Source organism: Urocitellus parryii, chromosome 12 (assembly GCF_045843805.1).
Source record: "Urocitellus parryii isolate mUroPar1 chromosome 12, mUroPar1.hap1, whole genome shotgun sequence".
Lineage (NCBI taxonomy): Eukaryota > Metazoa > Chordata > Mammalia > Rodentia > Sciuridae > Urocitellus > Urocitellus parryii.
The window spans coordinates 30,169,384-30,197,223 of record NC_135542.1 but is presented as its reverse complement, the minus strand read 5'-3'; the positions used below and the strand labels follow the sequence as shown (position 1 = coordinate 30,197,223).

General features: G+C 48.3%; 1 protein-coding gene and 1 non-coding gene across 2 annotated transcripts; both read right to left on the bottom strand.

The window, feature by feature from the left end:
• Positions 1–2,057: 2,057 nt before the first annotated feature.
• Positions 2,058–27,621, bottom strand: Ptcd3 (pentatricopeptide repeat domain 3). Its single transcript, XM_026409500.2, has 24 exons — positions 27,465–27,621; positions 25,427–25,479; positions 25,280–25,316; positions 21,598–21,643; positions 20,147–20,215; positions 19,578–19,682; positions 17,857–17,980; positions 15,374–15,489; positions 13,588–13,658; positions 12,567–12,654; positions 11,968–12,028; positions 11,662–11,747; positions 11,207–11,351; positions 10,527–10,577; positions 8,635–8,724; positions 8,363–8,391; positions 7,546–7,652; positions 6,119–6,197; positions 5,931–6,021; positions 4,825–4,910; positions 4,217–4,365; positions 3,149–3,190; positions 2,772–2,930; positions 2,058–2,566 (listed from the first exon to the last, which is right to left on the bottom strand). The coding sequence occupies exons 1-24, from the start codon at positions 27,566–27,568 to the stop codon at positions 2,470–2,472; spliced, it is 2,085 nt and encodes a 694-aa protein (XP_026265285.1). The 5' UTR covers positions 27,569–27,621; the 3' UTR covers positions 2,058–2,469.
• LOC113197255 (small nucleolar RNA SNORD94) lies at positions 3,391–3,521 on the bottom strand. The gene has a single exon (XR_003302664.1). It is a non-coding gene; the product is annotated as a small nucleolar RNA SNORD94 (small nucleolar RNA).
• Positions 27,622–27,840: the final 219 nt, after the last annotated feature.

The following is a 27,840-nucleotide window of genomic DNA, read 5'->3' as shown; positions in this document are numbered from 1 at the left end:
GTACCAGTGGTGAAGTTTGAAATTACTGCTCTTGGACATTCATCTGTAAAAATCCTGAATTTTGCTGAGCTCTAGAAAGCATTCCTGGGCTTGATCCCTAGCAGTACTTCCTCAGAAGTGTCCACGGCTGGCCAGGTCCAGCTGGCCAGCACTTTGTGATGGGCTCCACCGTGAACCAGCAGGCTGTTCAGGTGCTTGCTGCACAGACCTTGGGTAGTATTCCTTGACTATTCCATGTCCTAGCATGTGGCTGGACACCAGCCAATATACCTTTCCCTTGCACAAAGTCTGAGATGGCCCTGCCCACTTACACTCCTAGATCCCACTGATCACGACAACAAGTCGTTGAGATTTCAACCTTGTGGACCTACACAAGTAGGTCCCTGTGTGCTCATCTCTGCTGCAGTGGAACATCACAGGCACCTCCCAACTGCCCGTGAGGGCCACCCTTAGGTCCCACTCGGCACCACGCCTTTCTCCCCTGCTGAGGGTCCGGTCATTCCTACCAAAGCTGAGTTCAAGTCCTGTAGGACAACTGTCCTGTGCAGAACATGGGCACACAGCCTGGGCCCTACACTCACTTTTCCTGGCCTCGTACTTGGCAGTGTCCGTACAGTGGCTGGGATCAGTGAATCTTCTGCCAAGGGTGATGTTCAGCACTTACTAGGACTCCAGGGCGGACTGGAGTCGGCCTTTACTACCATTGGGATCTCCTGCCTGCACACTGAGAGATGTGGTAAAACAGCAGGAGTCCTCAAAATGTCCTACTGAGCCAGGCACCCGCAAGTCCGTAGCTCACACCCACAGATGGTGTCCTTCTGAAGTAGCGCCAAGGCCCACTCCCTCCTGTCCCAGGGAAGCCTTGCGCCCCCCCCCCCCCCAACTCTTCCTCTGGATTCACTTGCTGCTCCTGCAGAAGCTGTGTCTCTGTGTGTCTCTGTGCCTGTCCCAGCTTCAGGAAAGGCTGAAGGCTTCCTGGGTTTTATCCCGGCTGTTTATGTGCCCCTCAGCTCTGGGGTCACCCACCAAGAGCAGCATAGTGTATCTCCTTTAAATACTGAGGTTTTTCTGAACTCAAGTCTGGTTCTAGCTGGATCTGAATCACAGCTTAAACTTCTCCTCCATATGTCTAAACTTGTAAACACAAACTCTCCCTAGGTAAGGGTCAGCTGAGGAATGTCTGTGGTCCTGTTCTACTGGAGTGGGTCTTTGAAGAGGAGGGGTCTGGGGCTTCGGTTGGGGCTCAGCAGTGGAGTGCTTGTCCCTGTGTGAAGGCCTGGGATCGACCCTCAGCACCACATAAAGGTACTGTGCCCATCAACAACTAAAAAATCATTAAAAAAAAGAAAAAAAAAAGGGGGGGGGTCCTGTGGCACTAAGACGCCCTTATTTTAAAACAAGTGCCTTTCAGGAGAGCAGCATGAAGCTGAGCTGCAGAGTAAATGGAGAGCCACCAGAAAGGCAGGCCACACAGCCAAGGACCCTGGCACACTGCCAGCTGGCCACCCACAGGTGCTAAGGAGCCAGATGAAGGCCAGTCCCACTGGCAGACTTCCAGGCCACCAGCCTCTCCCTTAGGTCCCACTCAGCACCACGCCTTCTGCCTGACCCCAGTCCACTTCTAAGTGATTACCACACTGGAGTGCCCACCCTGTGTGCTCCATTAAGACGCTTCCAGGGAAAATGGGAATCAGGTTCTCAGGATGTGTGGGTCCTAGGGAGGATGGCAGGGTGGCTGTGACATAGGACAGACACCGCACAGGTCCAGGGCAGCGCACGGGGCACACAGAGCAGCTTGTGAGGGAGGAAGTCCTGGTGGGGCGGATGTTCCTGAGAAGCCCTACAAGCAGCACCAACCCCTTCAAGAGGGCACCACCTGCCCTGACGGGCCTGCACTCAAACTGTAAGTGCAGCACACAGGCCAGTGAACAGGAGAGCCGAGACACTGTCCTCTGTGGTGCTGGGGACAGCCCTGGGCTCCACCATGAGCCCTGCTCCTCCAGTGGGCAGCCTATGGCGAAGGCTGTTGTGGGTTTTTTAAAGGACAGACACACAAGTCACGCATACCAATCGCTGGGTTTACTTTGCCCCCCACCCCCACTCGCCGGCCCTCGTGCTTGGGGGACTGAACCCAGGGGTGCTCACAGGCTCTTCCCACCTCAGCCTCCCCAGCAGCTGGGATGACAGGTATGCACACCACTGCACAACCTAAAATGGCCATTTCCAGGTTAATGAAGTCATCATGACGTGATGTACTGCATGTAAAGCTCCCGTCTATCCCCGAGACCTGGGAAGTCCCAGCATCCGGGGCGCAGGGGTCAGGTTTGGCAGTGAGGGAGCCAGGAGGGTGGCAGCTGGGGGTCACTCCCTCAGCCAGCACAGCAGCATGTCAACTGCGCCGCAAGTCCACATCCTGCTTCCTCAGGCTACTGTGAACGCTCTGGCAGCGTGGCCAAGGCCACCTCACTTTCACCTGCCCTTGGTACTGTCACCATCACTGCTGTCCCCGTCGCTGCTGTCACTGTCGCTGTCGCTGCTCAGAGCAGCCAGGTGGCCCAGGGCTTCCCTGTGGGGAGAGGCGAGGTGCTGCTGAGTGCACCTGCGGGTGGACTCCATGGTCCCAGTCAGCAGGCATCTGCAGTCGCCCCTCAGTGTACACCACGGGGTAGGAGAAGCCCAGCCCTGCCCGCAGGCCTCCCTGACCTCAGGAAAGAGGGAGCTGTGCCTTCTCCACGCAGAGGACAAGGGCTGCTCCCTCAGGCCCCACTCACTTCTGTTCTGCGCTGATTGCAAAGTCCGCCATCACCCTCTGGGTGAGCTCCTCACAGATGGGCAGGCTGAAGGCACTCGCCAGCCTCACGACCTCGAGGGCCTGGGCAGGGCTGCTGGACACTTTCGCATTGTCCATGAACTCACGCAGCAGCTCGTTTCTATGAAGGCAGACAAGACACGCACATGACCATTGACCCTGCAGTGCTGGGGACTTAACTCAGGGGATGGAGGCCTTCTGAAGCATGCAGGCGCAGCGCCCTCCAGGGTCATGCCCTCCACGTGCCCAGCGCCCAAATTGTGGGCCCCATGACTGGCCCCAGACAAGCCTGAGTGGCTGGCTCCAGCCCAGCCCAGCCAGGCCTGCCCATCCACTCACCTAGGGATCTTATTGTGCTTCCTGAAAAGCCCCAGCATCCTCCTGTGCAAGAAGAGACCAGACACTGTGACCAGCAGAGCAGGAGGCAGAGGGCCAGTGCCTGCCCTGCCCATCTTTCAGAACCACCCCAACCCACACTCCACATGGTCAGCTCCTCAAGAGGTCTGGACGTGACCGGTGTCAGAAACTGCTGGTGCCACGTCCTTCTGCAGAGAACAGCTTTCCTCCAGGGTGGTGCAGAGCAGGCTCAGATTGCGCGGTCTCGTGTAGGTGCCGCCACCAGCCTGCCACATGCAGGACAGAGGCAGACACACACACTCAGCTCCCATGACTCAGCTGAGGTCCGTACCCCTGCGCCAATCATCACAGCCTGTGGCTTGCCACACCAGCCAACATAGGAAACGCACGTCTCCACCCCTAGAGACAGGCGGGTGGCAGAGAAGCCACCCATCTGAGACACAGAAGTAACCACTATACTCTGGAATGGCGGTCCCATGTTCAAGTCAGGAGGCAGGCATAGGGGCCACCCTTGCTTCCTGAACCTGAGACCTGACCACCTCCGAACCCAACACAAACTCGGCAGCTCTGTCTGCCTATAGCTACCCTACGCGGAGCCTTCGGCCGACTTTCCTGATACTGAAGGAAGGGACACCATTGGACACTGAGCCAGCACGAGGCGGTGCTGACAGACACATGGCCAGGGCATGCAGCACATGCCTTCTCACCAGTCCCACATACAGCCCACATGCTAAGGTAGAGGACAGTGCGGACAAAGTGCTTGCAGGTAATACGTCAATAACCCAAGTGACCAAGGCATTTTCCAAAATGAACATATTTGACCACTTTTTTCCATTTCCAAGCCCACAGACCCAGAAAGCAGAAAAGCCAGGTAGGAAAGAGAGTTCATCTGAACCATGCCCTCCTCTCGAATATTCACCGTGCATGTTGGCGTTCCAAAACTCTGATTTTTAACCTGGAACCTCTAAGTTCCCATCCCAAACTCCCGCATTCTGATTTTGGCCTGGTAGGATAAGTGTTCTTCACACTCGCCTGAGGCTGGGTACTCACCAGGCTTCCTGGGTCCTCCCGGCCCGTAAGAGGAGGATGGCCACACAGTTGAGGGGGGTGGCGGGCCAGTCGGGAGCAGTCTGCCTGGCTTCCTGGCTCTCATAGGTGGATCTGATGTCGGCAGCGCAGTCAGCAAATGCAGCCTGGAGCTGAAAGGCTGAGGGTCAGCAGAAATGCCCACCTGGTTCCCCGGGGAATTTAAGTTCAGGAGAAGCAGAGAACAACAAAGGTCTCTGAGCCATGTGTTCTATCAGCTGACCTTGCTGCATGCACGGCACATAAGAAGTGACAGTAAAAAGATAAAGAGCCTATCCTCAATCATTTGATCAGCCATATTGCTCAAGATCCACCATGCATTCTCTCTCTAAAGCAGGCTGCTGTTCACTGTCAGGACACTGATGGACAAGACACCCCCACTGTGTGCTGTAGGCCAGAGGAGACAGTGACTTCAGGAAGGGACTCTACTAACAGTAGCATGTCTACATGCATCTTAACCCAAACCTAGGTTTGGGTGGCAGAACACTCCCAAGGGACCTCAGCACAGAGGTCAAGGCGGCTGGTGCCCATGTACTGTAAGGGTGACGAAGCTGCAGCTGAGTCCCACTTACCTCCGCAGGGTGCTTATCCCTTGCCATGAGCATCAGGATCTCCTCTCTCAGGTTGCTACGGTAAGTGTGGCCATATTCTTTACTGTCTTAAGAACAGAAAGAAACATGAGAGTGACCACCCAAGCAGCTTCTGGCTGGCCTTCGTCCCCTTCAGCTCCCACTTTTATCCTGTGGGGGTAAAAACAATAAGCTGCTGACGTCACCTATTCCAGGTTTACCCCAGAGTCCCAGAAGACCAGAGTGACCCAGAATCCCAGTGACCCCCAGAATCCCAGAAGATCAGAGTGACCCCAGAAGACCAGAGTGGCCCCAGAGTCCCAGAGTGGGCCCCAGAGTGACCCCAGAGTCCTAGAGTGGCCCCCAGAGTCCCAAAAAGACCAGACTGGCCCCCAGAGTTCTAGAAGACCAGAGTGGCCCCAGAGTCCCAGAAGACCAGAGTGACCCCAGAATCCCAGAGACCAGAGTGGCCCCCAGAGGAGCAGTGAGGGCCAAACCCCACGTTTCAGCCAGTGCTCAGTGCTCAGCACAGCAACCATGCCCTCCTGGTGCCACCAGCACCTCAAGAGCCGCTGTCCCACAGCACCGGGAACCTCCAGGGTTCCCCCAGACACAGTGAAGGAGCAGAGCAGGACTGCGGCCAGGGTTTCTCACACAAAACCAAGGCAGAGAAAAACCAGCTTCATACTAACATGGTGCTCGCCCAAGGCAGAGGGACAGATGTCCCAGTCTCAGCCTGCCGCTGACTTGCACGTGAGGCAGATCAGGCTCACACCCACGGCTGAGAGACAGGGATGCAGAGGAGCCAGAGTGACATTCATGGACTTAGAGTTGGCCTGGGACGAGCACGGCCCTCCGCCAGGTCACAGCACAACAGCGGCACAAGCCTGGGCCTGCTCCCCTCACCAGGGGATGAACACAGGCTACTCAACACAGCCACACTTTCCTTACACAATAGGAAACATAGCAGATGACCTTGAAACAGACATCAAGGAATGTTCTTGATTCAGCCAAAATGGAAGTTCCTATCCCTAACAATAATGTTAGCATCTCAATCAAAACTCAGGCCACTGAAGTAGGACGGGCCTCGACACAAAGCCAACACTGACCTTTCCAAATCTGAGGAATCACTTCTAGCCGATTGGCCACATCCAATGCTTGCAGAAGACCTATGAGCACTTGGGAATGGGGAAAGAAGACCTAATGAAGAGGAACACAGATACAATTTTAAAGCACTGATCAGTGGAGACACCCACAGGTCCATCTGCAAGGACAGGACAGTGATAAGCCATCTTACTGAAGGTATCAGGTCCTTGTACCACTTCAAGGTGACATCGATGTGTTCCATTAGACAAAGCAGACCGAAAAACTTGGAACTGTAATGGAGAAAACAAGTACATTTAGTCTAAAATCTCCACATCTAACCACAAGGTCATGATCGGTGAAGTCAGAGCAGAGTTACACGATGAAGGCTGGGCAGTTTTCAGCATGCACACCAGTGTGATGCACGGCTGCCCTATCAATACCTGGCCATTCCTAGCTGCCTTGTCCATGCACTCCAGGTCTTGGCAAGCAGATACTGAAAGCAGTGTGTGGAGAGTCTGGGCACAAGAAAACAGTCCCCACACTGACAGGAGGCTGCCCCTTAGGTTCATGTCCCCGGAGTTGTGGGATGGTATTTTTTTAATGGTACAGGGATTGAACCCAGGGCCTCACAGACAGTGGACAAGCATGCACACCAGGCTGCATCCCCACACTTGCTTGTTTATATATTTATTTATTTTTGGTACCAGGGATTAAACCCAAAGGTGTTTAATCACTGAGCCATATCCCTGGCCTTTTAAGACAAGGTCTTGCTGAGTTGCTTTGTGCCTTGCGAAGTTGCTGAGGCTGGCTTTGACCCTGTGATCTTGCTGCCTCAGCCTCTCTAGCCAAAGGGACCACAGGCATGGGCCACATCTGGCTATCCCCTGCTCTTTTTTAAAATTTTACTCTGAAGCAATGTCAAAGTTGTGTTGGCTGGCCTCAAACTTGTTATCTCCTGCCTAGGCCTCCTGAGTAGCTGGAATTGCAGGCGTCCACCATGTCTGGCTTAAATTCATGTTTTTATCTGCCTAAAAGCAAACCCAATAATGTAAGCTCTCTGAGCTCCAGTACCTTTATTTATATGTGTTGTTGAGAATAGAACCCAGTGCTTGATACATGCTAGGCAAGCACTCTACTACTAAGCCCCAATTCCAATATCTTAAAATTTAAATAAAAGCAAGGTATTGGGAAGAAATCTTTAGGGAATTCCCACTACGACAATTTTAAAAAATATAAAAGGCATTAAGGAAAAAGACAAGAAATTTTAAAGTGTTACGAAGAAAATAAAATCTCAAAGCATACACACCTGAGACTTCAAAATCTGGCAATTTAGGCACTGCTTTAATTTCTAAGTGCTCAATTAACACGACCTATTAAATAATAGGCATGCTGCCTAAAACCAGAGGTGAGATATGCAGGGCCAAGAATCTCCCACTTGCAAAATCTAATTAAAGGACACATTTCCTGGGGCTGGGGTTGTGGCTCAGAGGTAGAGCGCTTGCCTAGCACGTGCAAGGCCCTGGGTTTGATCCTCAGCACCACATAAAAATAAACAAAATAAAGGTATTATGTCCAAATATAACTAAAAAAATAAAATATTAAAAATAAATAAATAAAGAACACATTTCCTACACTTACTAATAGAAATTCCGACGAAGATCAGGTCCAATGAACTTCCGGTTGTCTCCTGTATTTAAAAGGCCATGTACTTCATAAGCAAGTTCTAGATCCTTGAGAGATGAGCACTGAAAATTTGCAAGCAGAATACTGATGTTTTATAAGGCAAACAGTGGCTCAGAAAGAAAAGTACAGCTCTCTTCAGAAATGCTTATACTGAATCAATTTACTGACAGCAAATAAGTTATAATAAATAGGGAGAAAAATAAATCCCAAGCTTTGTGCATTTTATTTAAAATAATTCAATTTACCTTCAGAAATAAATCCTACAAGAAACAGAGAGCCCTCAGTCCAGCACCACTGTACTTTGCAAAACCCACATAAAATAGCCACCCAGGAGAGTGATAGCTCTTCTCTCCTGCGAAACACTGCTGTCAACACAAACACCGCCAGGGAAAAGGGTCTGAGCACACACACACTTGAGCACCCAGAGGAAAAACCAGGACAGCCACTAAACGGCAACACAAGCATCCTCGGGAAGCAGGCTGCACCCCATTCACCCTAAAGCCACGTGAAATTTCCCCTGATTAATATGACAAAATGAGACCAAAATAAAAATCAATTTTTACCAACTTAAAAGGTTAACTCAGAGGCAAACATAAAATACTCCAAAAGCTCATCTGAACAGAGGCACCATGTGACTTAAAGTATAAACTTTGGAGAAAGAGGAAAAACAGAAGTGAAGACATGCCAAGACCTGTCTGGCCAGGGAGAGCCCTGCCCTCCAGTTAGGTCAGTTAAACTGGGAAAATAAAGCTAAGCAAAGACTGGTACTCACGACACTCATGGCCGACTGAAAGAACATATCTGAAAAAGTCCACGGGAACTTTGGTTACAAGGAATAAAATGTATTTTCAAGTCAGTAACATTAATAAAACTTCTGACAACTAAGTAGGTTGTGTGCCAGGTAAAGTTAACAGAAAAAAAATTATGAGAAGTATACAGCCGGCCTTCTCAGATATCACCACCCAAACCCTGCCCTTGCCAAGGCCAACCGGCATCAAGAGCTGCCTGCGGCCAGGAGGGAAAATCAGCGATTTCTATACATACCATCATCAAGGTCCTTTGGAGAAAAAGCCTTTCCTGCTAATTCATTCACTATGTCATAGATGATGAGGGATGGTGCTTTTGCAGAGCTCCCTACAGAACAAGAAAGCGAAGGGGTTCACCAAATCCACTTCCTGCACCACCCCCAGCTCACAGCAGCCCGTACAAAAGGGCTGCCTCCTTCCTGCACTGAGCCTCAGGCCTGGCCAAACGCCTGCTACAGGAACCAACCACTGCCCCTACAGAGCACAGTGCTCCCAAAACCCAAGTCAGCCTTTGTCCACAAGTTCCAGCCCTAGCCTTTGGCTTTCTGTCTCAGCCTCTTCTCAAGCAGCTCAGATATTCATTGGAGGGGAGCAAAACCCTGTGCATAACATACCCCTCAGCAAACCAATGCGCTTAGAAAAGGTCAACTGCACAAGCAATGGAACATATGAGCTCACTATAACAGGTCAAAAAATTGACCTTCAACATTTCTGGTCAGATAATTCTCTATATTCCCTACCTCTCCACACCTAATTAAAATACCAGTAATAAGTGCAGGGCTATCTTGCTATGTTATCCTGAAGCATGTGGCCATTTGCTAACATTCCTTTCTACTAGTTATACAGTATTGCATTTTAAGTGTACTTCTTGTTACTTCGGGCTCTCTCCCTTGGGTAAGTCTATGAATTACTAATGCAGAAAGCCAACTGATGTATATAAGACCAATTAATACTCCCATGCCCACCACGGCCACAGCTGTCCATTTAGGAAACACAAACAACCTGGACTCAGGTGAGCAACAGGCCAAGTCATGCATGATGGTAGAGAAGAGAAACAGCCTTTGGGCTCAGAGCACTGGCTTCACAGCGGTCTGATCAGGGCTGAGTAGAATTCTAGAGGTCACAGTTATCATGGAAACTTTCGTCTGTCACCAAAATAAACCAGTTGTGTATTTGTTTTTTTTTTTAGTGGTAGATGGACAAAATACCTTTAATTTATTTATTTTCACATGGTCTGAGGATTGAACTCAGTGCCTCACATGTGCTAGGCAAGCGCAGCACCACTGAGCCCCAGCTTCAGCCCCATGTTTGGTTTTTTCTTAAAGCCAAAAAACCCTTGTCTATAGATGAGGGTGAACACTTTGCAAAATTGGCTCTCCAAGGCAGAGAATTAGGTTCCCTCTGCTGTTTCATAAGGCCTACCACAGGAAGGAATGGCTTCAGCTGTCACTTCTGAATTCAAGGGCTCCTTCTCAGGCTAGGGACAAGGGAGTAAGAACCTTAAGATTCCTCAGTGCCTGCAATGTGCCTTCGAAGCATGGGACAAGACACTATCACCACTCTCTTGCTGTCACTTGTCACCCTGTCCCTTTCTACAGGGGTGGTAACTAAATGAGAGAGCTGAAATTCAACCTGGTGTTCCAACTGCCTCACACGCACAGCTCCCATAGGAACTGACCTAACGCAGGTGACAAAGGGAGCATGACGTCCTCCCAAAGGCTACAAACACAATCACCGAGAATGGCGGCCACTAGCTACACAGGACTGCTGAGCCCTCTGGCACCAAAACTTTAAATTTTCCTTTCTTTTAATTAACCAGCCACATGCAGCTACTGTCTTTTGTATTCACAGTTCTAGAGACCAAAAGGAACTCCAGGCTGAAACTCTTTGTCCACCCTCTTTCTGTTCCAACAACACAAGTACACTGTAAACCTGCCCTCCAGCTCCGAGTTCACATCTCACATCACAACAAGGTGACCACCTTAAGAAGAGCTTCTCGCTCAGGCTACAGGGGTTAATTTGTGAACTCTCTAATCTCACTTCACATGCACAGAAGATAATTTGCAACAACTAATCACACAAACGTAGGGAGCTGTTCTACCCAAATTAAAATAAGATTATCATACATACCTGGTTGGTAGAATACCTGAATGATGTGGTGGTATGTTGCAAGCGAGGGTTCTCAAAACACCAGGTGGATGGAAAAAATAAGAAATGGAAGTAAAAACACAGCTGTTCAAAATATAGCTCACTGCAGCATGCTGAAGGGATGTGAACGCTGAGGGATCCTGCCCGCTGTCTCAATATCGCAGAGGTGCAAAACCCAAGACGGCAGCCTCTCCCTAACACCTCACCAAGCAGATTCCCCGTGAGCAGCAGGGCAGAATGGTGCAAAGCGATGCCCGAGCACCCTCCCACAAGCCCTTTCTGAACACACCACACCAGCAGCATGTAGGTTCAACCCCTTGTCGTAGGAAAATGTCTGTCATGCAATTTAAAGCTAACCAACAGTGATCAACTTTCCTCAGAACCGAGAGCTATAAAAGCGTACCTTAATTTGCTCTAAAGGACACCAAGATGAAAGTACTTTGGTTGTCCTTGGGAATCCACAGGGCAACGGCCCAGAGGATCGAACCCCAGCACCAGACCCTCAGAGGATCAAGGCCTCCTCAACCCCAGGGCTCTGAAGGGCCAACTGAGTACGCCCAGGTTGGGAAGAAACCCCTCACAGCACGCAACCTGCACCAGAACGCACAGATTGCCTCTGCCCAGTCTCTGGCCCTCAGTGAGGACTCCAAACGTGCCCTCACCTATTCCAATGGCCTTCATCTCACGCAAGGTCTGCAAGGCAGGCATTCTCCCGAAGGCATGAAACCTCCGGAGGCATTTCAGAAGGGTGTTAAAAGTCTGCAGGTTTGGTTTGACTTTCTGCACAGACATGTGTTTCAGCAGCTCCTAGGTGAATCAGAAGCACGAAGTAGTTCTTAAGCCTGGGTGGACAATTAGTAATGAACATCGTACAAAGAATGTCAATGACAAAAGGAGAGAGAAATTTAGCGTTCTGGCTGTGTTTGAAGCAGGCCAACGATCATATGCGACTCATCCAACAGGAACTTCACAACAGACACACAACACAACAGCAACAACACTGACGTGAGGCAGTGACAGGGGTGTCCTGAACGCCTGCCGCACGCTCTGTTGCAGAACGTCAGCCGAGGGCAGCGAGCACGGGGTGGCGCGGGCCGAGGCGACCCACCCTTCTTACCAGCATGCCGTTCCACTTCTCCTCAAACTTCTCGTTGGCCATCAAGGCTCTCGCTTCAATCAATGCGTTGAAGGTGTGAACGTCAGCTGGAAAAGAAAACCAGAAAAACAACACCTGGGGCTGAGGCTCTCCTCTGATCAGTGGTCTCCAGCGTGTCCCTGGGCTAATCTACATGCCCACATAACTGGACCTCTGGACCACAGCCACAGAGGAAGGCAAAAGGCAGGCCCGTGACTGAGGCCAGACCCAAGGACTTCCCAAGGGCTCTTAGGAGAGGAGAGGGACAGGAAGAGCCGTCCAGCTCACCTCGGAGTCTGCTGTTCAGTAACTCGGTGTATAAGTCCAACGCCTGTGCGTATGCCCGGTGCTGGAGGGGGAGGGAAGGAGAAGGGTCATCGGCTGCTCCATCAGAGGCCTGCGCCCCCTATGTTCCAGGTGGCACTGTAGCAGGGAGCACCAGAGCAGCCCCTTCCCCAAGGCTCGCACTCAGGGCCCAGGCTCTGCCTGGAGACTGAGGTGTCAAGTCTGAGGGTGAGGGAGGATCGCACCACCATGTCCAGTGGGCTAGGAGCCACTAAAACACCCCATGAAGCAGAGGACAGCCCCCGTGACAACCTGACCCAAAACATCAGCACAGGCTGAGCATTGCATCTGGAACCTTAACAGCCGCAAAGCCCAAGACCTCTGAGCACTGGCGGAGCTGCAAGGGGAAACCACCACCTAGACCTCGAGTGAACGTGAAAGACATAACACAGGCCCAGACGTCATGGACAGATGCAAACATTCCAAACGCTTACTCCTGGTCCCAAGCCTTCTGCATAGGGATAAGCAACCTGTAGCTCTGAGGATGAGAAACCCGACCCAGTGGACTTTACAGAGGAACATAAATAAATAAAACCGAGCACCTTCACCATTCCTCGGATCATGGTGCAGTAGGAATGTGCAGTCTTCTCCGGCATTAGTGCGAAGATCCTCTCAGCGTTGTTTTTGGCTCTAGAGACAGGAAAACAAATAGGAGCCAGGGCGCAGGGCAGCCCATGTCCAGCTGCAGAAGGCACTGCGGGTTTACAAGCCCAGGCACCGCAGGCGCAGTCTCAAATCAAATGGTCCCAACACCCAGAGTGGGAGACACAGTGCCCTGGTCTCAAGGACCTTGAGTAGCCACCCAGGGCTCTGCAGACATAAAGGCCAGCCTGAGACAGGGCGTGTGGTGCGGCACCCGCCCCCAGGAACTCCCAGGGGAAACACTGACAACAGCTGCTCCGAACCCGTCATCGTCTAGCAAATGCATGCCCCCTCTCCCTTTATTAGAAAGAGAGAGAGCACTTAATACAAATTACCCTAGGACTCGAGCCCAGACTCCAAATGCCATGCTCTTCAGCATTCCTAATCATCACAATCTAAGAAATCTGCCCCATCCTCTTTCAGACTCATCCCTCCCGCAGGGAGTCTAATGTCAACGCATTTTCACTTTCCAGATGGCCACACCTCCAGGTTTGTGTATGCTCTCAAATGCAGTCAAGTGTTATGCACAGTCCTTCAGAACTGTGGACACAACTACTTGGTTGGTAGGCCTAAATTGGCACCATATTCTAGCATCTGCATTTTTAGTAAATAAAAGCTTCAAATCTTTTCAGAATTAGGGATACTTATTCCAAAGTAGCACTAGTGATGAGACCCCCACAGGAACCAGAGTAGGTGACGGCCACACTGAGCTAAATGGGGAAACCAGGACGATAAGCATTGCGCAAAATGTCTGTGCTGCAGGCTGAAGGTGACGCCCTTGGGAGAGACAAAGGTCTCCGTCACATGCACAGGACTCTGAACCTCACAGCGGCAGCAGATCACATCCTCTTGGGGGTGCTGGGGCACATCCCACCCACCCAGAGAAGCTGCAATACAGGATTCCGATTCTATGTAACCTACTTCCAAGTGACTCCAGCCTGATGAGCAGCCTTCACACTGGCTGTTTTGTTATTTTCCTCTGTGGTCTGCTCCTGCAATGAAGCATCAACAGAAATAAAAGGTTAGACCACAGAAAGCACTCTCCCAGGCTCACCACTGAAAAGGCAGCAGGGACTCAGGGAAAAAAGGAAAAACAGATCCAGGAGGAGGCAAGAGAAACCCACCAAATGCTTGTGCCCAGACAAGCATCAGCAGAGGACAGAGGAAGAACGAGTTGGCTCCAGAGAATGAGGAAAAGCCCAGGCCCTGAACGGCCCAAACAAGACAGAGCTGGAACTGCACGCCAGAGCACAGCCTACGTCTCAGAGGCCACACCTGGTTCCCCATCAGGGCACAAGCCAGTGAAGACACAGACTCAAACCCAGCACCAGGGCCAACAGATGTCGACGCTTCCTGGCGCCACACTGCCCAGCACTGCCTGGGCTGGACAAGGGGACACTAGGAGGCCAGGAGGACTCACGCACTACCCTGTGTCCTGCACTGCAGAACAGTTATGCTGACGAATGACCCACGCCCACTACAGGCAAGCCCAGCGCTCAGAGAGAAGCACTTTCACAAAAACACAGGTTGAACATCCCTTTGTTTAAGATCCTGGGGACCAAAAGTCCTTCAAATTTAAGATCTTTTGCATTTCGAAATACGTGCATGTATATAACAAGATAGCTTGGCAATGATCCAAGTCTAAACATGAAATTCATTTGTGTTTCATCCACATCTTAGACACTAAACAGTGAAGGTGATTTTATGTAATATTTATTCCTAGTACCTGAGGTGATCCAAGTAGTCCTGTGTGGATTTTCCACTAGTGGCACTCAGAAAGTTCAGATTTTGGAGCATCTGCCTTCAAAAACTTGGGTTAGGGATTTCAGACTAGGGATGCTTGCCTGTACTTTGCTGTACACACTGTCCCACTTAGTCGGTGACTCTACCAACACTCAGCCATGCATGAGTGATCTTAAGGGTGACTGACACCCACCTACCCCCTCAAAGAGTTCAGCACACACTAGTGGACAGACATGGATTATGTTCAGTACCTCAGCAGTTACGGGTATAAAGACCACAAGAACAAGGTCAGCCTTGCTTCTGCTTACTTGATACAGAGGGTTCCTTGGAATCAACTTCCAGAAGAGAAACCTGTGGGTTGAGAGTCTACGTACAAATCCACCCAAGCAACCCTGCACACAGGCCCAGCGCCTTTCTCCCTGCTCTTCCACACGTGCATGCAGGAGGGTGCCAGCGCCACACAGGCTTTCCCTGACCACCAGACATCATGCTGGCATCGTAACTGACAGAAGGGCATTTCTGGTCAGAGCTTTGCCTGAATATGTAGTGGGTGAACAAAAAATTTTCAAAGAAGGGGACTAGGGTTAAAATAATCGTACGCCCCCTCCCACCATACTGGGAACTAAACCTAGGGTCTTACCCAAGCTGGGCAAAGTGCTCTACTACTGAGCTACAGCCCCAGCCCTTTTTATTCTGTGTTAAGACAATGCCTGTGAAGTTGCTGAGCCTGACCTCCAACTGTGATCCTCTTGCCTCAGCCCTCAATAGCTGAATTACAAGTGTGCACCACAGCAACCAGCTCTCCTTCCACTTTGTATCAAAGCCATTTTATGATAAATACAAACCATGCCATGCCTCAGTACAGACCTCATACAACCACACTGACACACGGCATGGGAACCCATCTAATTTCAAGAAAGAACTTTAAAAAGAACAAATAAAAAACAAGGTGAAAAGCCATTACCAATTCTTCTGACTTCTCAGTTTGTTGAAAATAAAAATCAGCTGGAGGTTCTTGGTCACCATAGTAACACAGTAAATCCAAGAGACTGTTGGTTGTTTCAAGGGACACAGTAGTTCCTGTGGTTAGGAGAAAAGAAGGGAAAGAAACCTTCAGACATCCAAAAACTGAAACCCGCACATTAGAACTCTCTACTTAGGGCTGGGGATATAGCTCAGTTGGTAGAGTGCTTGCCTCACATGAATAAGGCCCTGGGTTCAATCCCCACACCACCAAAAAAAAAAAAAAAAAAAAAAAAAAAAAAAACAAATAACAACAAAAGAAGAACTCTCTATTATTTCTCTTAGTGTGCTTTCGGATACATATTTAATATATCCCACCTTACCAATTTCTGAATATGCATGGACTCAAACACCTAGACTGATAAGACATCAAAAAAATCCCAACTACCCTCGAAGTCTAACATAAAAGATTAAAATACAAGAGGAAGGCTAAGCTTGAGCCCAGTTACTTCATGTACATACTTAGAGATGCTATCTCATGGCTTTAACAGTCATTTCCTACAGAACACTGCCAATTACTGCTAGTTACCCTGGCCCAGACCCATGTGAAAACACACATACACACACACCCCTCCACCAAACCACTGGCCCAGAAATACGAGCATAACTGCCTAATTAGATCAGTCTTTTAAAACTGTTGTGAAGGGCTAGGGTTGTGGCTCAGTGGTAGAGCGCTCACCTAGCACGAGGCACTGGGTTCGATCCTCAGCACCACATAAATGTAAAGCAAAGATATTGTGTCCACCTAAAGCTTAAGAATAAATATTTTTTAAAAAATTAATCTTCCATAAGTAAGTCCTATAGAAAAATAAACATTAAAAAAAAAAAACTTGTGAAAATGTTATGCTCCTATTTTGGCACTCATTAAAAAGGGAGAGACTGGGTATGGTGCTGAACACCTGTAATCCCAGCAACTCGGGAGGCTGAGGCAGGAGGATCGCAAGTTCAAAGCCAGCCTTAGCAAAAGCAAGGAGCTAAGCAATTCAGTGAGACCATGTCTCTGAATAAAATACAAAACAGGGCTGGGGATGTGGCTCAGTGGTGGAGTGCCCCTGGGTTCAATCCCTGGTACATCCCCTACCTCCCTGCCCCCCAAAAAGGGAGAAAGGACAGAGAAAAGATGAGAGATAATAAAGCAACTCAAGGGCCGAGGTTGTGGCTCAGCATATGAGGTGGTGGGTTCGATTCTAAGCACCACATAAAAATAAAATAAAGGTTATTGTGTCCACCTACAACACAAATATGAAAAAAAAAAAAGGCAACTCAAGCTTCTAACAAAATACACTAAAAATTATAAAACTGCCCACTAGGAAACTGAAAAATGCAAACTGCAGAAGAGGCGGGTGCAGGCTACGGAGCGACCCTCAGTCTCAGCACTATGAAACCCTGGGACATAGCCTTCGAGGCAGTTTCCTTTATAAAGTTACCATAGGATACTCCAGCTCACAAGGTGCCACAGGATTAGGTACATGGGAGGCCTAGCAGACTATCTGGGACATACTAAGTGTTTGATAACAAAGTTTTCTACAGTCCCTCCCTGATGCACTATTACTGAGCTACGGTTCTGACAAACTGTCTTTATAGGATGCTCAGTGAATATCTGCACACACCCATGCAGTGGGGGTGAAACTAGAAAGAGACCAGCCTTAACACCAGGAACTCTGATCAGGCTCTTGGCAGGTGCTGCTCACAGAGTCACTGTCTGCTGCACACCTGGTGTTAGTAGGCTACACAATAAGACTGGCACACAGCATTATGCAGATGTTTCTTGTGTTCAAATGTGTACTGGCTTATTTCAGCTTACTTTCCATCTCTTCCATGCTTAATGGATTTTTATGTTTCAGATTCCAAAACCATAACTCTTGCCAGCTGACCAGGATGACTTGCAGAGCTCCTCAGTCATGCTCTCCAGGTGTGTCTTCCTGGAAGCCCATCAGATCTAACTCAGAGTGCACAGGATTGATTGTAACCTAGAGGCCCTGAGGAAATGAATGACTTTTTCTAGGTCACAGATAATTCAGTGTTAGAGCTAGCACCAATATCAAAGTCCCCAATCCCAGCTTAGTATGCTTTCTTTTTGGAGTATTTTTCAACTGTGTGTGGTCCTGCCTTCCAAATACAAAGGGTCCAGGAAAACTGAATTCGGTACATTCAGATCTCAGGTTAGAGGTGGACACAAAGAACAGCTATATCACTTCTCCACAGTGCCACAGTACAAGGGCACAACAAATCAACAGGGCTGAAACTCTACCTTCCTTGTGCAGCCAGAGCAGAATGTCAAACATGGGGGTTTGTTAACTATGCAAACGGAATCGACACAGTCATCCAGCAGAAGGCACAGAGCCCCTACCCTTCACTCAACATTAACTGGCTCATGCCACTGTGATCTGTGTTCCCAGAGCAGCTTTAACCCAACTGAGTCACCTGCTTGTAAGAGCTGATCAAACATGTCCACAGCCGCCTTCACTTTCTTGAGCTTTATCCGTTCCTTCAGGGCAGCTTCACTTACATCTTCAATCTGAGGCTCAAAGTACTCTGGCATTAAACACTGGGAAGACAAGATGTTGGACATTATCATAGGAGGCAAACGGGACAGGACAGCCACACAAGATGTCTACCCACAGGCAAAAACCTTAGAGCCCCATGCACTTTCCTGCACCAGATCTCAGCCAGCTCCTAACATGCACGCCTCACTAGGAAACCCAACTAGAAACCACCAAGGACAGACACAAAACCTTTTCTCCACTCCAAAACAGACTACTCAGCATGGCCTACCCTAAGATTTAAAGATTTAAAAACACCCTAACGTAACCGTTCAGGAAGACCCCTACTTCCAACTAAACTCCCAGCTTCAGGCTGACTGACTTTATTTTCCCTGCTAAGACTGTCTTCCTCCTCCAGGCCCAAGCTTGGTTAAAGATGTCAGAGGACATCTAGTTCCCTCAGGCAGAGAACCTTCATCCTGAATGGTTTTTCTTCTACACATTCAATACCACCAAGGAATACTGGCTTCACTTATTGACTAATTGATTCTAGTTCTTTAGAATGGGTACTACTTTATCCCAGGCACTCAGGTGGGCTTCATGGACACAGAGATGAAAGAAAGGCATTCTACACTCCTGGTCTAATGATGGAAGCAGATACAGAAATCATGACAGGGCCGAGGATGCAGCTCAGAGGCAGAAAGTTTGCACAAGGCCCTAGTTCAATCCCCAGCACTGGCAAAAAAAACAAACAAAATACAATATAAATGTGAATGGTGCTGCCCACCACACAAGTAGGGGACCCTTGGAAGGCTTCACACAAGAGTGGCTCCAGAGCTGAACCAAATTAGGCACAGGAAAGTAACTGTCAGTCAAAGACAAAGAGGAAAGGACGGGCCAACAAGTGGTCACTCCACGGCTGCCACTGTCCTAGCTCAGGACTGTAACATTTTCACAATCACACTGGCTTCCTAATCTGTCAATGGGAGTCACAGCATGAGACGGGCAGGCTATCCTTGGGTCTGAGTTCTGGGCAGCAGGGTGATATGACAGGAGACAAGATGACTCTCCAGATTAGCATTCCGCTCACGGAAAGGTGCACCAGCCTTGCTCTCCATGTGCTGATGCGGAGCACACGGCCCAGCATACAGCAGGCACTGCACAAACGCTCACCACGGGGCTATAGGACCCAGAGGCTGTAGGAAACAGGAAGTTCCAAGCACAGGGGTCGGGGCTGGATGTGCAAGAGGCCAAGTGAAATGCAAGAACTATTAATGCAGCAGAACACACAGGAGGGAGGTGGTGACCGTCACGCAGGGCAGACAGGTGGGAGGTTGCAACAATCACACAGGGCAGACAGGTGGGAGGTGGCGACCATCACAGAGCAGACGGGTAGGAGGTGGTGACCCGCACACAGAGCCTGATACACCCATGCCTGAGCAGTGCAGAGACCGAGGAGCAGCACAGAGGGAAGACCCCAGAGTGTGGCATCACAGAAGTCCAGAGAGACAGCAGGATGAAAAGCAAACGCATGCAAGAGGCACTGAACAGTGAGTAAAGCTTTCACTCACGTACTAAGCACCAAGAGCTGTCACTGGCCACCAAACTTGGTCTAAGTCACATTTATATAGTGTTACGTGAAAAAGGCACCACCCTCCTTACCGGTATATGAGGTTCAGCTATGTCCTTCTGGAAATATTTGGGATGTGAATTAATAATAAACTTTGCTGCATTCTCCCCAGACTTCTTTGCCAATAAAAATGAACGCTGTATAAAAAAAGATTTAGATACAAATTGGAATTTACATGTAATTTAGACTCAAATAAGTTCAAAGGTAAATTCTGAGCAAGAATTATTCTCCCCCCACAAGAAAGGACACCACAATACACGGACTCCCAATGAGAACCCCAATTACAGAGCCTCCCACACTCTACTGAGTGGGCCTGACTTCAGGCCCCGCGCAGCACATCTTGACGTGTACAAAAACAACACAGCCTCACCCAAACGTCCGCTCCATGTGAAAAAGTCCTAACATGAAAAACCAAGCCAAAACTCTCCAGAGAAAAAAAATCAAAATCTTTTCGATAAAAGTAGGATTTATAAAGTCCATCAATTTATCAGCATCTACAAACTTTTCAAAGGTTTCTATAACTAAATTATGTATGTACTCTTATACACAAACCAGTAAAATAAAAAAAACAGCATCAGAAAAGTTGCATGAACATACTCACCGACTCCACAGAGGACGTTGGTATAAGGTAAGGGTCATCTTGAAATGTATAGGGGACGGCCGTGGGGTCCTGAGGAAAAGACACAGGCAATCTTCCAGCTAGACCGTTAAGATCTCCCAGCAGGGTGCTGTGGCACACATCTGTAAATCCAGGGACTCAGAAGCTGAGGCAGGAGGCCTGCAAGTTCCAGACCAGCCAGGGCAACTGAGCAAGAGCCTCTTTCAAAAATTAAACAGGTCTAGGAGTATAGCTCAGTGGCACAGCACCCTGGGTTGGGAGGGGGCTCGTCAGTGTCAGTGATCACAAGTTCTACACAAGAAGTCTTAATATATACTCACATGCAGGAACACATACACGTGGGTACACATTAACATACACACACCCAGAGACAGAAGCCACACACATCGACACCTATACTATTCCATTGGCTCTGCAAGAGTTGCGTAAAATTATGCACACCTCAACGCAGACAATGGCCCAAACCCAGGCCACTGTTAAGGTGTGAGTGCACTGCCACTGGGACCACTGAAGGATCCTCTGCTTTACAAAGTTCTGCACCCACTCTGTGGAACAGGATTTCCTGCACAGCGTGGTCACTGCCCATCTAGGCTGAACTCCACCCGCAAGTTCCCTTCACCAAATGCAGGAAACCACTGGGCCCTCTGGGCTGTGCACAGCAGTGTTCCAAGGCTCTATACTTGTCAAAGTTGCCCTCCAGCACTAAGGTCCCCACTTAGAAACAGCAGCACAATCCCTCCTCTACTGTTCTAGGCTGATCCTACTGGGGCCTTCTGGGATCTGTTCACAGTGAAAGCTCAACTTATATTCCGCAGCTCTCCTCTGTGCCCTAGGGGCCTCCAGGATCTGAGGCCCTTAAGGGAAGGGGTTCTTCCTGGGACCTGGAGGCAGGTTTCTTTCTCTTCCTCCTGTACTAGTTTTCTGCAGCATTGTGAAAGCCCCACCTCAGCAAGGCTCCTTTCATCTGGTTCTGCTACTCACTGCCAAGCTGCAGCCTCATGGCAGGGGCACTAGTTCTCCAAGCTGGCACAGGGACCACATCTATGGTTACCAAGGCACTATCCCTCAGAGACAGACATTTCAACAAGCTCGACCAGTGATTCAAACCCCCTGGTGTGGAGCTGGAGGTACAGTGCAGCAGTACACTTGCCCAGCATGCACAAGGCCCTGTGTTCAATTCCCAGCACCTTAAAACAATCCTTGGTATGACAGAAAAACATGACAGTCAGAAACAAAGGGCGTGGAGTTAAGTGAAGATTTTAACGCAGGAAATAGCCTGGCCAATCACTTTAATGGCCTTAAGTTTTCTCACTTTTCAAATGAAAAGACTGGATTAATTTTAAATAAACTTCATGGATTTGCAATACTTTAATTCTGAATAATGAAGATCAAATGTGTTAACAGCCATATTAAAACCAAGAAGTCCCACTTACCCTGTTGACTGTGGATGCAAGCGCCTGAAGAACAGCCACTTTATCCCTAGGAAAAGAATCACAGATTGACCCTGTTGGACTCCTAACACGAAGGGAAGGAGTGATCCTACACTCAGGCAGTCACTGGTAACAGCTCAGGCCTGGCCTGGCACCTGTACCTCCCGTTCAAGAGTGCAAGCTAGAAGACGGGGCCAGGTCCTCTTGTTCTGCCTGCAGGTGGTCAGCACATGCCCTCCTCACTGTCAGTACCCACCCAGAGTGAGCGATGCACTCTTGGCTCCTCACACCACTTGCTGACTTCCTTACTCCCTCCCTCTGCATCTGGGTTGCAGCTGTGTGGACACTCTTGTCTTACTGCCAACAGTGGCTCTTCCTCAGGCCACGAGAAGAAACCACAGGCTCCACCTGCAGCTATGGAGTCACAGCCCCCAGACACACGGAGGATGGCCATGTGCCTCCTCACTGGACTCCCAGAGGACTCCAATGTGCCTCCCAGTGTGGGGCAGCTCTCCACCACACACAACCCCATGGGAGAACTGCAGGCCAGCCGTCCTGGGCACCTGTCACTCAGCTATTGGAAAAGGCTTAACTGGCATCAATGACAAATGACATATTTTGGTTTCAATTCTATTTTTAACTCCCGTGTTAGATTTAATGTGGTCCATTTCCAAAAGAATTACAGTAAATTTAACAAACCAGAAGTACTGTTTCTAATTAAAGTTTGACCTAACATTCATAAGAACATAAGTCACCAGAGACCAAAGAATAATAGAGCCAAGTGTGATGGCACACGCCTGTAATCCCAGTAGCCTGGGAAGCTAAGACAGAAGGATCATAAGTTCAAAACCAGCCTCAGCAATTTAGTGAGGACTTAAGCAACTCAGTGAGACCCTGTCTCTAAAATAAAATGCAAAACAGGGCTTCGGATGTGGCTCAGTGGTTAAGAGTCCCTGGATTCAATCCCTAGTACTAAATAAAAAATTTATATTAATTCTCTGATGCACATAACATCTACTGAATTTTCTATCAATTTTAAAGTCACATGTATACAATTCCAGCACATGATAAAGAAACACTCTCTCAGCACTCAGGATTCCTTAACTAAACCCTATACTGGCATAACTGAGTCTCTTCATAAGGTACTAACGGATGGCAGTGAAAAAACTCACCAATTACCACCAATTCTTTTTAAAAAGGGTTGTTTTTAGAAGTCATCACAACGAACATATTATCTTTGAAAAGTAATCTAGGTTTACAAGAATCTAAAGTGCCTGGTATCACCTTAAGATCTCATCCACGAGGCTGGTATAATCCCAGGATTTTCATAGGTACTTTTACACACACATATATCCATAAAAGAAAAATCATGTCACTTTGCACGTTATAAAAGTTCGAATGTACTATTCCTGGCACAACAGACCTAATTAATTCCTTTAAATGTCACATCACATGATGACCATTTTTACTACTCAGTCATCGATGGGCATGCAGGTTGTCTCAATTTGCTACTATTCCCAGGTATGGAGAATATGTTCACTCACATCTCTGGGTATATACACAAGTGTACTTCTTGCCAATCAGTGTTCACATTTAAAAATTTTGACTCAAAAAAATTTCCCTCCAGTCATTCCAATTTTCTGGTCCATCAATAAATATATGTAGCTCTCATCTCTCTAAATCCTCTCCTTGCTAATCTAATAGGTTTTAAATTACATTTCTTCAATGAGTCCAGTTGCCTATGCACTAATCATAATTGGCTCCCACTCTCTCTAAAATAAGTGCCCAGTTCAGATTAACCCATTCAGAACACTGCCTTTATTGCATCACATTCACATACACTCACTCACCATTACTCTCAACAATTTATCAAAGTCTTCTAGACACTTGTGTGATCTGGGAAATCAGAGCCTTAAAATGCCTCATCTCTACAATCAGGCAACAAGAATTTGTCCTAAAAACATGGAGTCCTGACCTGGAAGTCAGAGGCTCTAGCAGGAACGAAGCACTTTTTGGGTAAAGCGACAGAATACAGATTTGGGGCTTTGGGAGCCAAAGGGTACTGTCTAAACTTCTCAGCTCTGCCAGTGTGGCATAAAAGCAGTCAGATAATATGTAAATAAGTGAGATTGTGCTGCCCAAAGCATGTATCATGAATTTGAGTCTCATGTAATTTTTATGTTACCTTGTCTTCTTTTGATATTCCCAACTGTATGAAAACATAAAAATCATTTCCAACTTGGAAAACACAAAATCTGGCTTTAGTCTGCTGACCAGTGCACCCCTCATTTCCCTGTTCTATTGGCACCTTCTCCCCAGGCTGGCCTGGACTCCGACCTCTAGGTGCATCACAATCACATACCCCTGCCTTGCTGGCCTCTGTATCTGTGGGCCACATACTTTATGATCCATAAGAACTACTGGCAGGAATATGCATTTTTAGCAAAATCCCTAGGTGATTCTGATGCCAATAAGATGACTCCACCCATTCGAAGACACTGGTAAATGTCTACATTTTCAAAAGAAACCAACGCAATGAGCACAACATGCCCACTCTGGATATCACATTCCACATCCCTCTAACTCTGTGCATGGTCCACACTGACAGGACTACTTGGTGAAACATGTGAAGGTGGCTCAGCAAGGTTGCAGCACACCCTCTGAAAGCTCCCTGTTCTGGACTTCCTGCAGGTCACTCCTCGGGCCAGGAGGTAAAATGGGTCAAGGGCTTCCGACTTTAATGCCCTTGGGGGAATGTCTCATTTGTGGATAACTACATTCTTCTCTTGGTTCTGATTTTTGGTCCAGGGAAGACAGAAGTGAACTTTAGTGTATCTATATAGTGAAATACTACATGGCTGCTAAAAATTAAAGGCCGAGAATAAAAATCACATCTAACGGTTCAATTCTAAAGTCACACGCTCAGCTTATATAAAAAAAAGACCACAATGCAACACTGGAAACAGCCATCTCTGCAACAAGCACTGTTTGCAATGCCCTTTTAACCCCTTAGGTGAGCACTATGGTTATTCACACTCCACTCTGGCAGGAAGTTGAGCGACGTGGGACTGTCAGTGATTCTGTTTCCTTTTTGCATGTTAGAGCTATCACTCCATTCCTCTTTTGACCATGACCTTGCTTACTTTTGTAATTTAACAAAGCCTTTTTTTTTTTTTTTTAAATGAACCTGAGTCTTTAAGTTACAGTCAGAATTCTAAGACTTGGCTTTTTGAGGCACCTTTAAGTGTATTCAACAAAATCACATTACAACAAGCAGTATTGAGAAGTTTCAGTTCTTACATATTCAACAATTGCTGTGTAAGCGATACAAGGCAATCTGTTTAAAGATCTACCCAGTGAATAAAAGAGCTAACTTCTGTCTGGTTTCCCAACCACCTGAGAGAGAACTCACTTAAAAAAAGAGATTGATCTAATATTGAAACTCGTGATTAACCACTGTTCTGTACACACTAGCTCAGACAGTTCAGAAGGTCTCTGAATGCCTAAATCAATCTCATTCTTCGCTCTCCACCCATCTTTCTGTCTGTCCTTCACACTCCCAGGTCTCTCCCCTCTGGCTACTCCCTTAGCACTCCGCATCACCACTCCGAAACTGACCCTCCCTCCGTCCCACTCACACTAAGCACACAATCACTTATGGAATGAACACCAATTGAATATTTACCAAGTTTTCTTCTTTGGAATGACTACTTGTTCAATTCCTTAATGAGAAGAAGAAAAAAATGAATCAGTTTCCTACTATTATAACTACAACAAAATACAACATGTGGATTAAAAATTGGAACTACTTCAATAGTTTTCTTAAACATACCTGTTACATCAGTTCCTTCATCCTTTGGTAGGGCTGCACTCTTAGAATAAAATCTGCAAAAAATAAAAACCTGAAAGCTAATGCTCGTCAATCAATTAGCTTACCCTCACTTATGTGCATTTTGAGCCCAAATTTTCCAGTTACCATGGATCCAACAGACTGGATAACTCTATGTATAAGTCAATGTATGCCAAGAAGACATGGCCTAATCAGCATGTGGCACTATTACCAGAGAATGAGTACAAGATACAGACACAAAACAGAATTTTTTGAAGCAAGAAATTTCGTCATAAAAAATTAGAAAAAAAAAGAGAAATTTTTAATAGCACTAAACAATCTAAGCAGCTGGTTTAAGATACAAGGTACTTTAACTCTGGGGACTCATAATATTTTGAGGTTAAGAGGAACAATTTAGTGATCTTGCCCTTATAAACAGGCCTACCTCTTTGTAGCATTCAATCATGGCAAAGCTAAGATCACCAATGATCTTATACTCCACTTTCTTCAACAACCAAGAACATACTAAATATATGAGGCATAATTTAGACTTGGAACTGCTGACAGCTTCCCAGAGACTCAGAAATTGTTATTTACCCCAAATACAGAATCACTGACGCTTGATTCAATTTTCAAATGTCTCATTCTCATTCAGGATAACCATATTTCTACTTTATTAACATATTAAGAAATTAATCAACACCATATAGACAGTATGCACAGCTGATATTATCCTGTGGGTTTTTTGGTTTTTGCATACTGGGGATTGAAACCAGGGCTCTATACCACAAAGCTACTGGTCGACTCCTTTCATTTTGTTTTAAACTTTGAGACAGGGTTTAAGTTGCCCATGCTGGTCTCAAAACCATGATCTCCCTACCTCAGCCTCATGTGCTACAGGCTTGTGCCACGTGGCCCAGCTTTGAAATTCCCTTCTTAAACAGCATCCAAACTACCTAGATAAGTAAACTGGGATAACATTAAAAAAAAAAAACAAAAAAAACTTCCTCTTTGAGTGTCTGTCTCAGGCATCATTTTAAAATATTACCTCTCTATGCTAAGGATGTTTCAGAAAAGGATTATTTTGTTTTCCAACCACATCATTTCTGAACGAGAGATCAGTATTGCCTTGACCATCAGTGCTAAAGGCAGGTGCTGTGTCAGGCAAAGAAAACAGACAGAAGAATGTCAACTCTAGGCAAGAGCAGGAAAACAAGCGCTAGGATTGAATCGCGGAAGGTTCTGCAACACCAGTAGAGGTGACTCCTCCTATTTGAGGGTAATTGAGGAAAGGACATGTAAAACACACATGGTAAGTTACAAATCCCATTTATTCCGCAGAATTTTTTCCGATGGTTCTAATTAGCTACAATCCACTCATCAGAAAATCTGTCTATTATCCAACCTGGGAAAACGCAAATATCGAATCTAACATCAGGCTTTTCTTGGGCTGGGGTGGGACAGCTCCGCGGGCGAGCGTGAGGTCCTAATTCAATCCCTCACATCAGCCACCAGGTAAAGCAAACAGGCCTCCCTCGGGTTCTCGCCCCTCGGGACGGCCTCTCATTTCTACGAGCCACCTGTGTACTGAGCTCAGCGGTTACGTGGACAGCCGCGTGTCTCAGCCCTGCTCCCAGACCGAAACGTTATGTGACCAGGCATTTGGGGCTTTTCCGTTTTTATAAAGGCGGATGAGTTCCTCGTCGAGGTCCCGCGGCGGTGCAGCGCACGTGGTCGCCGCCGACGGCTCCCTCACTCGGGAACGCCTACTAGTGCTCGGGATCCTCGCGCCGCGGCTGAACTGCGGCGTGACGGCGACTTCCTAACTCGGGAGTCTGGCAGCAGTCCCCCACTGCGCGGCCATCCACGCCAGGAGTCCCCTGCTCTGCGCAGGTGCTGGCCGCGGGATTGCAAAGAGCCAACCGCGCGCCCCCAAGCTCGCGCATGCGCTCGCCGTCAGTGCCGCCGACCCCGCAGCCCCAGGGGAAGCCGGGCCAGCTTGATCCAGGCCTCCCTCGTGGATGACCCGCAATGCTCTCACCTGTAGCCGCGTTCCGGCTCACACACGCCCGCCCACCGACCCCGCAGAGAAAGACGAAGGGCGCCGCGGACGCTCAGACAGCGCGCAGAAGCCGCCGCCGCCATCCCGCCGCCTCGCAGAGCGTGCTGGGAAAGCGCGCCCCCGACCCGGGCCTGGGAAGCAGGAAGCGCCACCGGGAAGGGGGGCGCTTGCACCCTCGGCTGGGAGGCCATCTACAGAGCGGAGTCAGAGCGCCTCACTGGCCTCCAAGGAATTTCTTAAAGTAGTTCCTCAACGTCTTGCGTCTCTTTGGCTGTTTTCAAGGTAAAATGGGGTCGGAATCCGAAGCCATTCTGCCTGTCCCCCCCGCAGCGGGAGTGGTGTCGTCCGCGCAGGC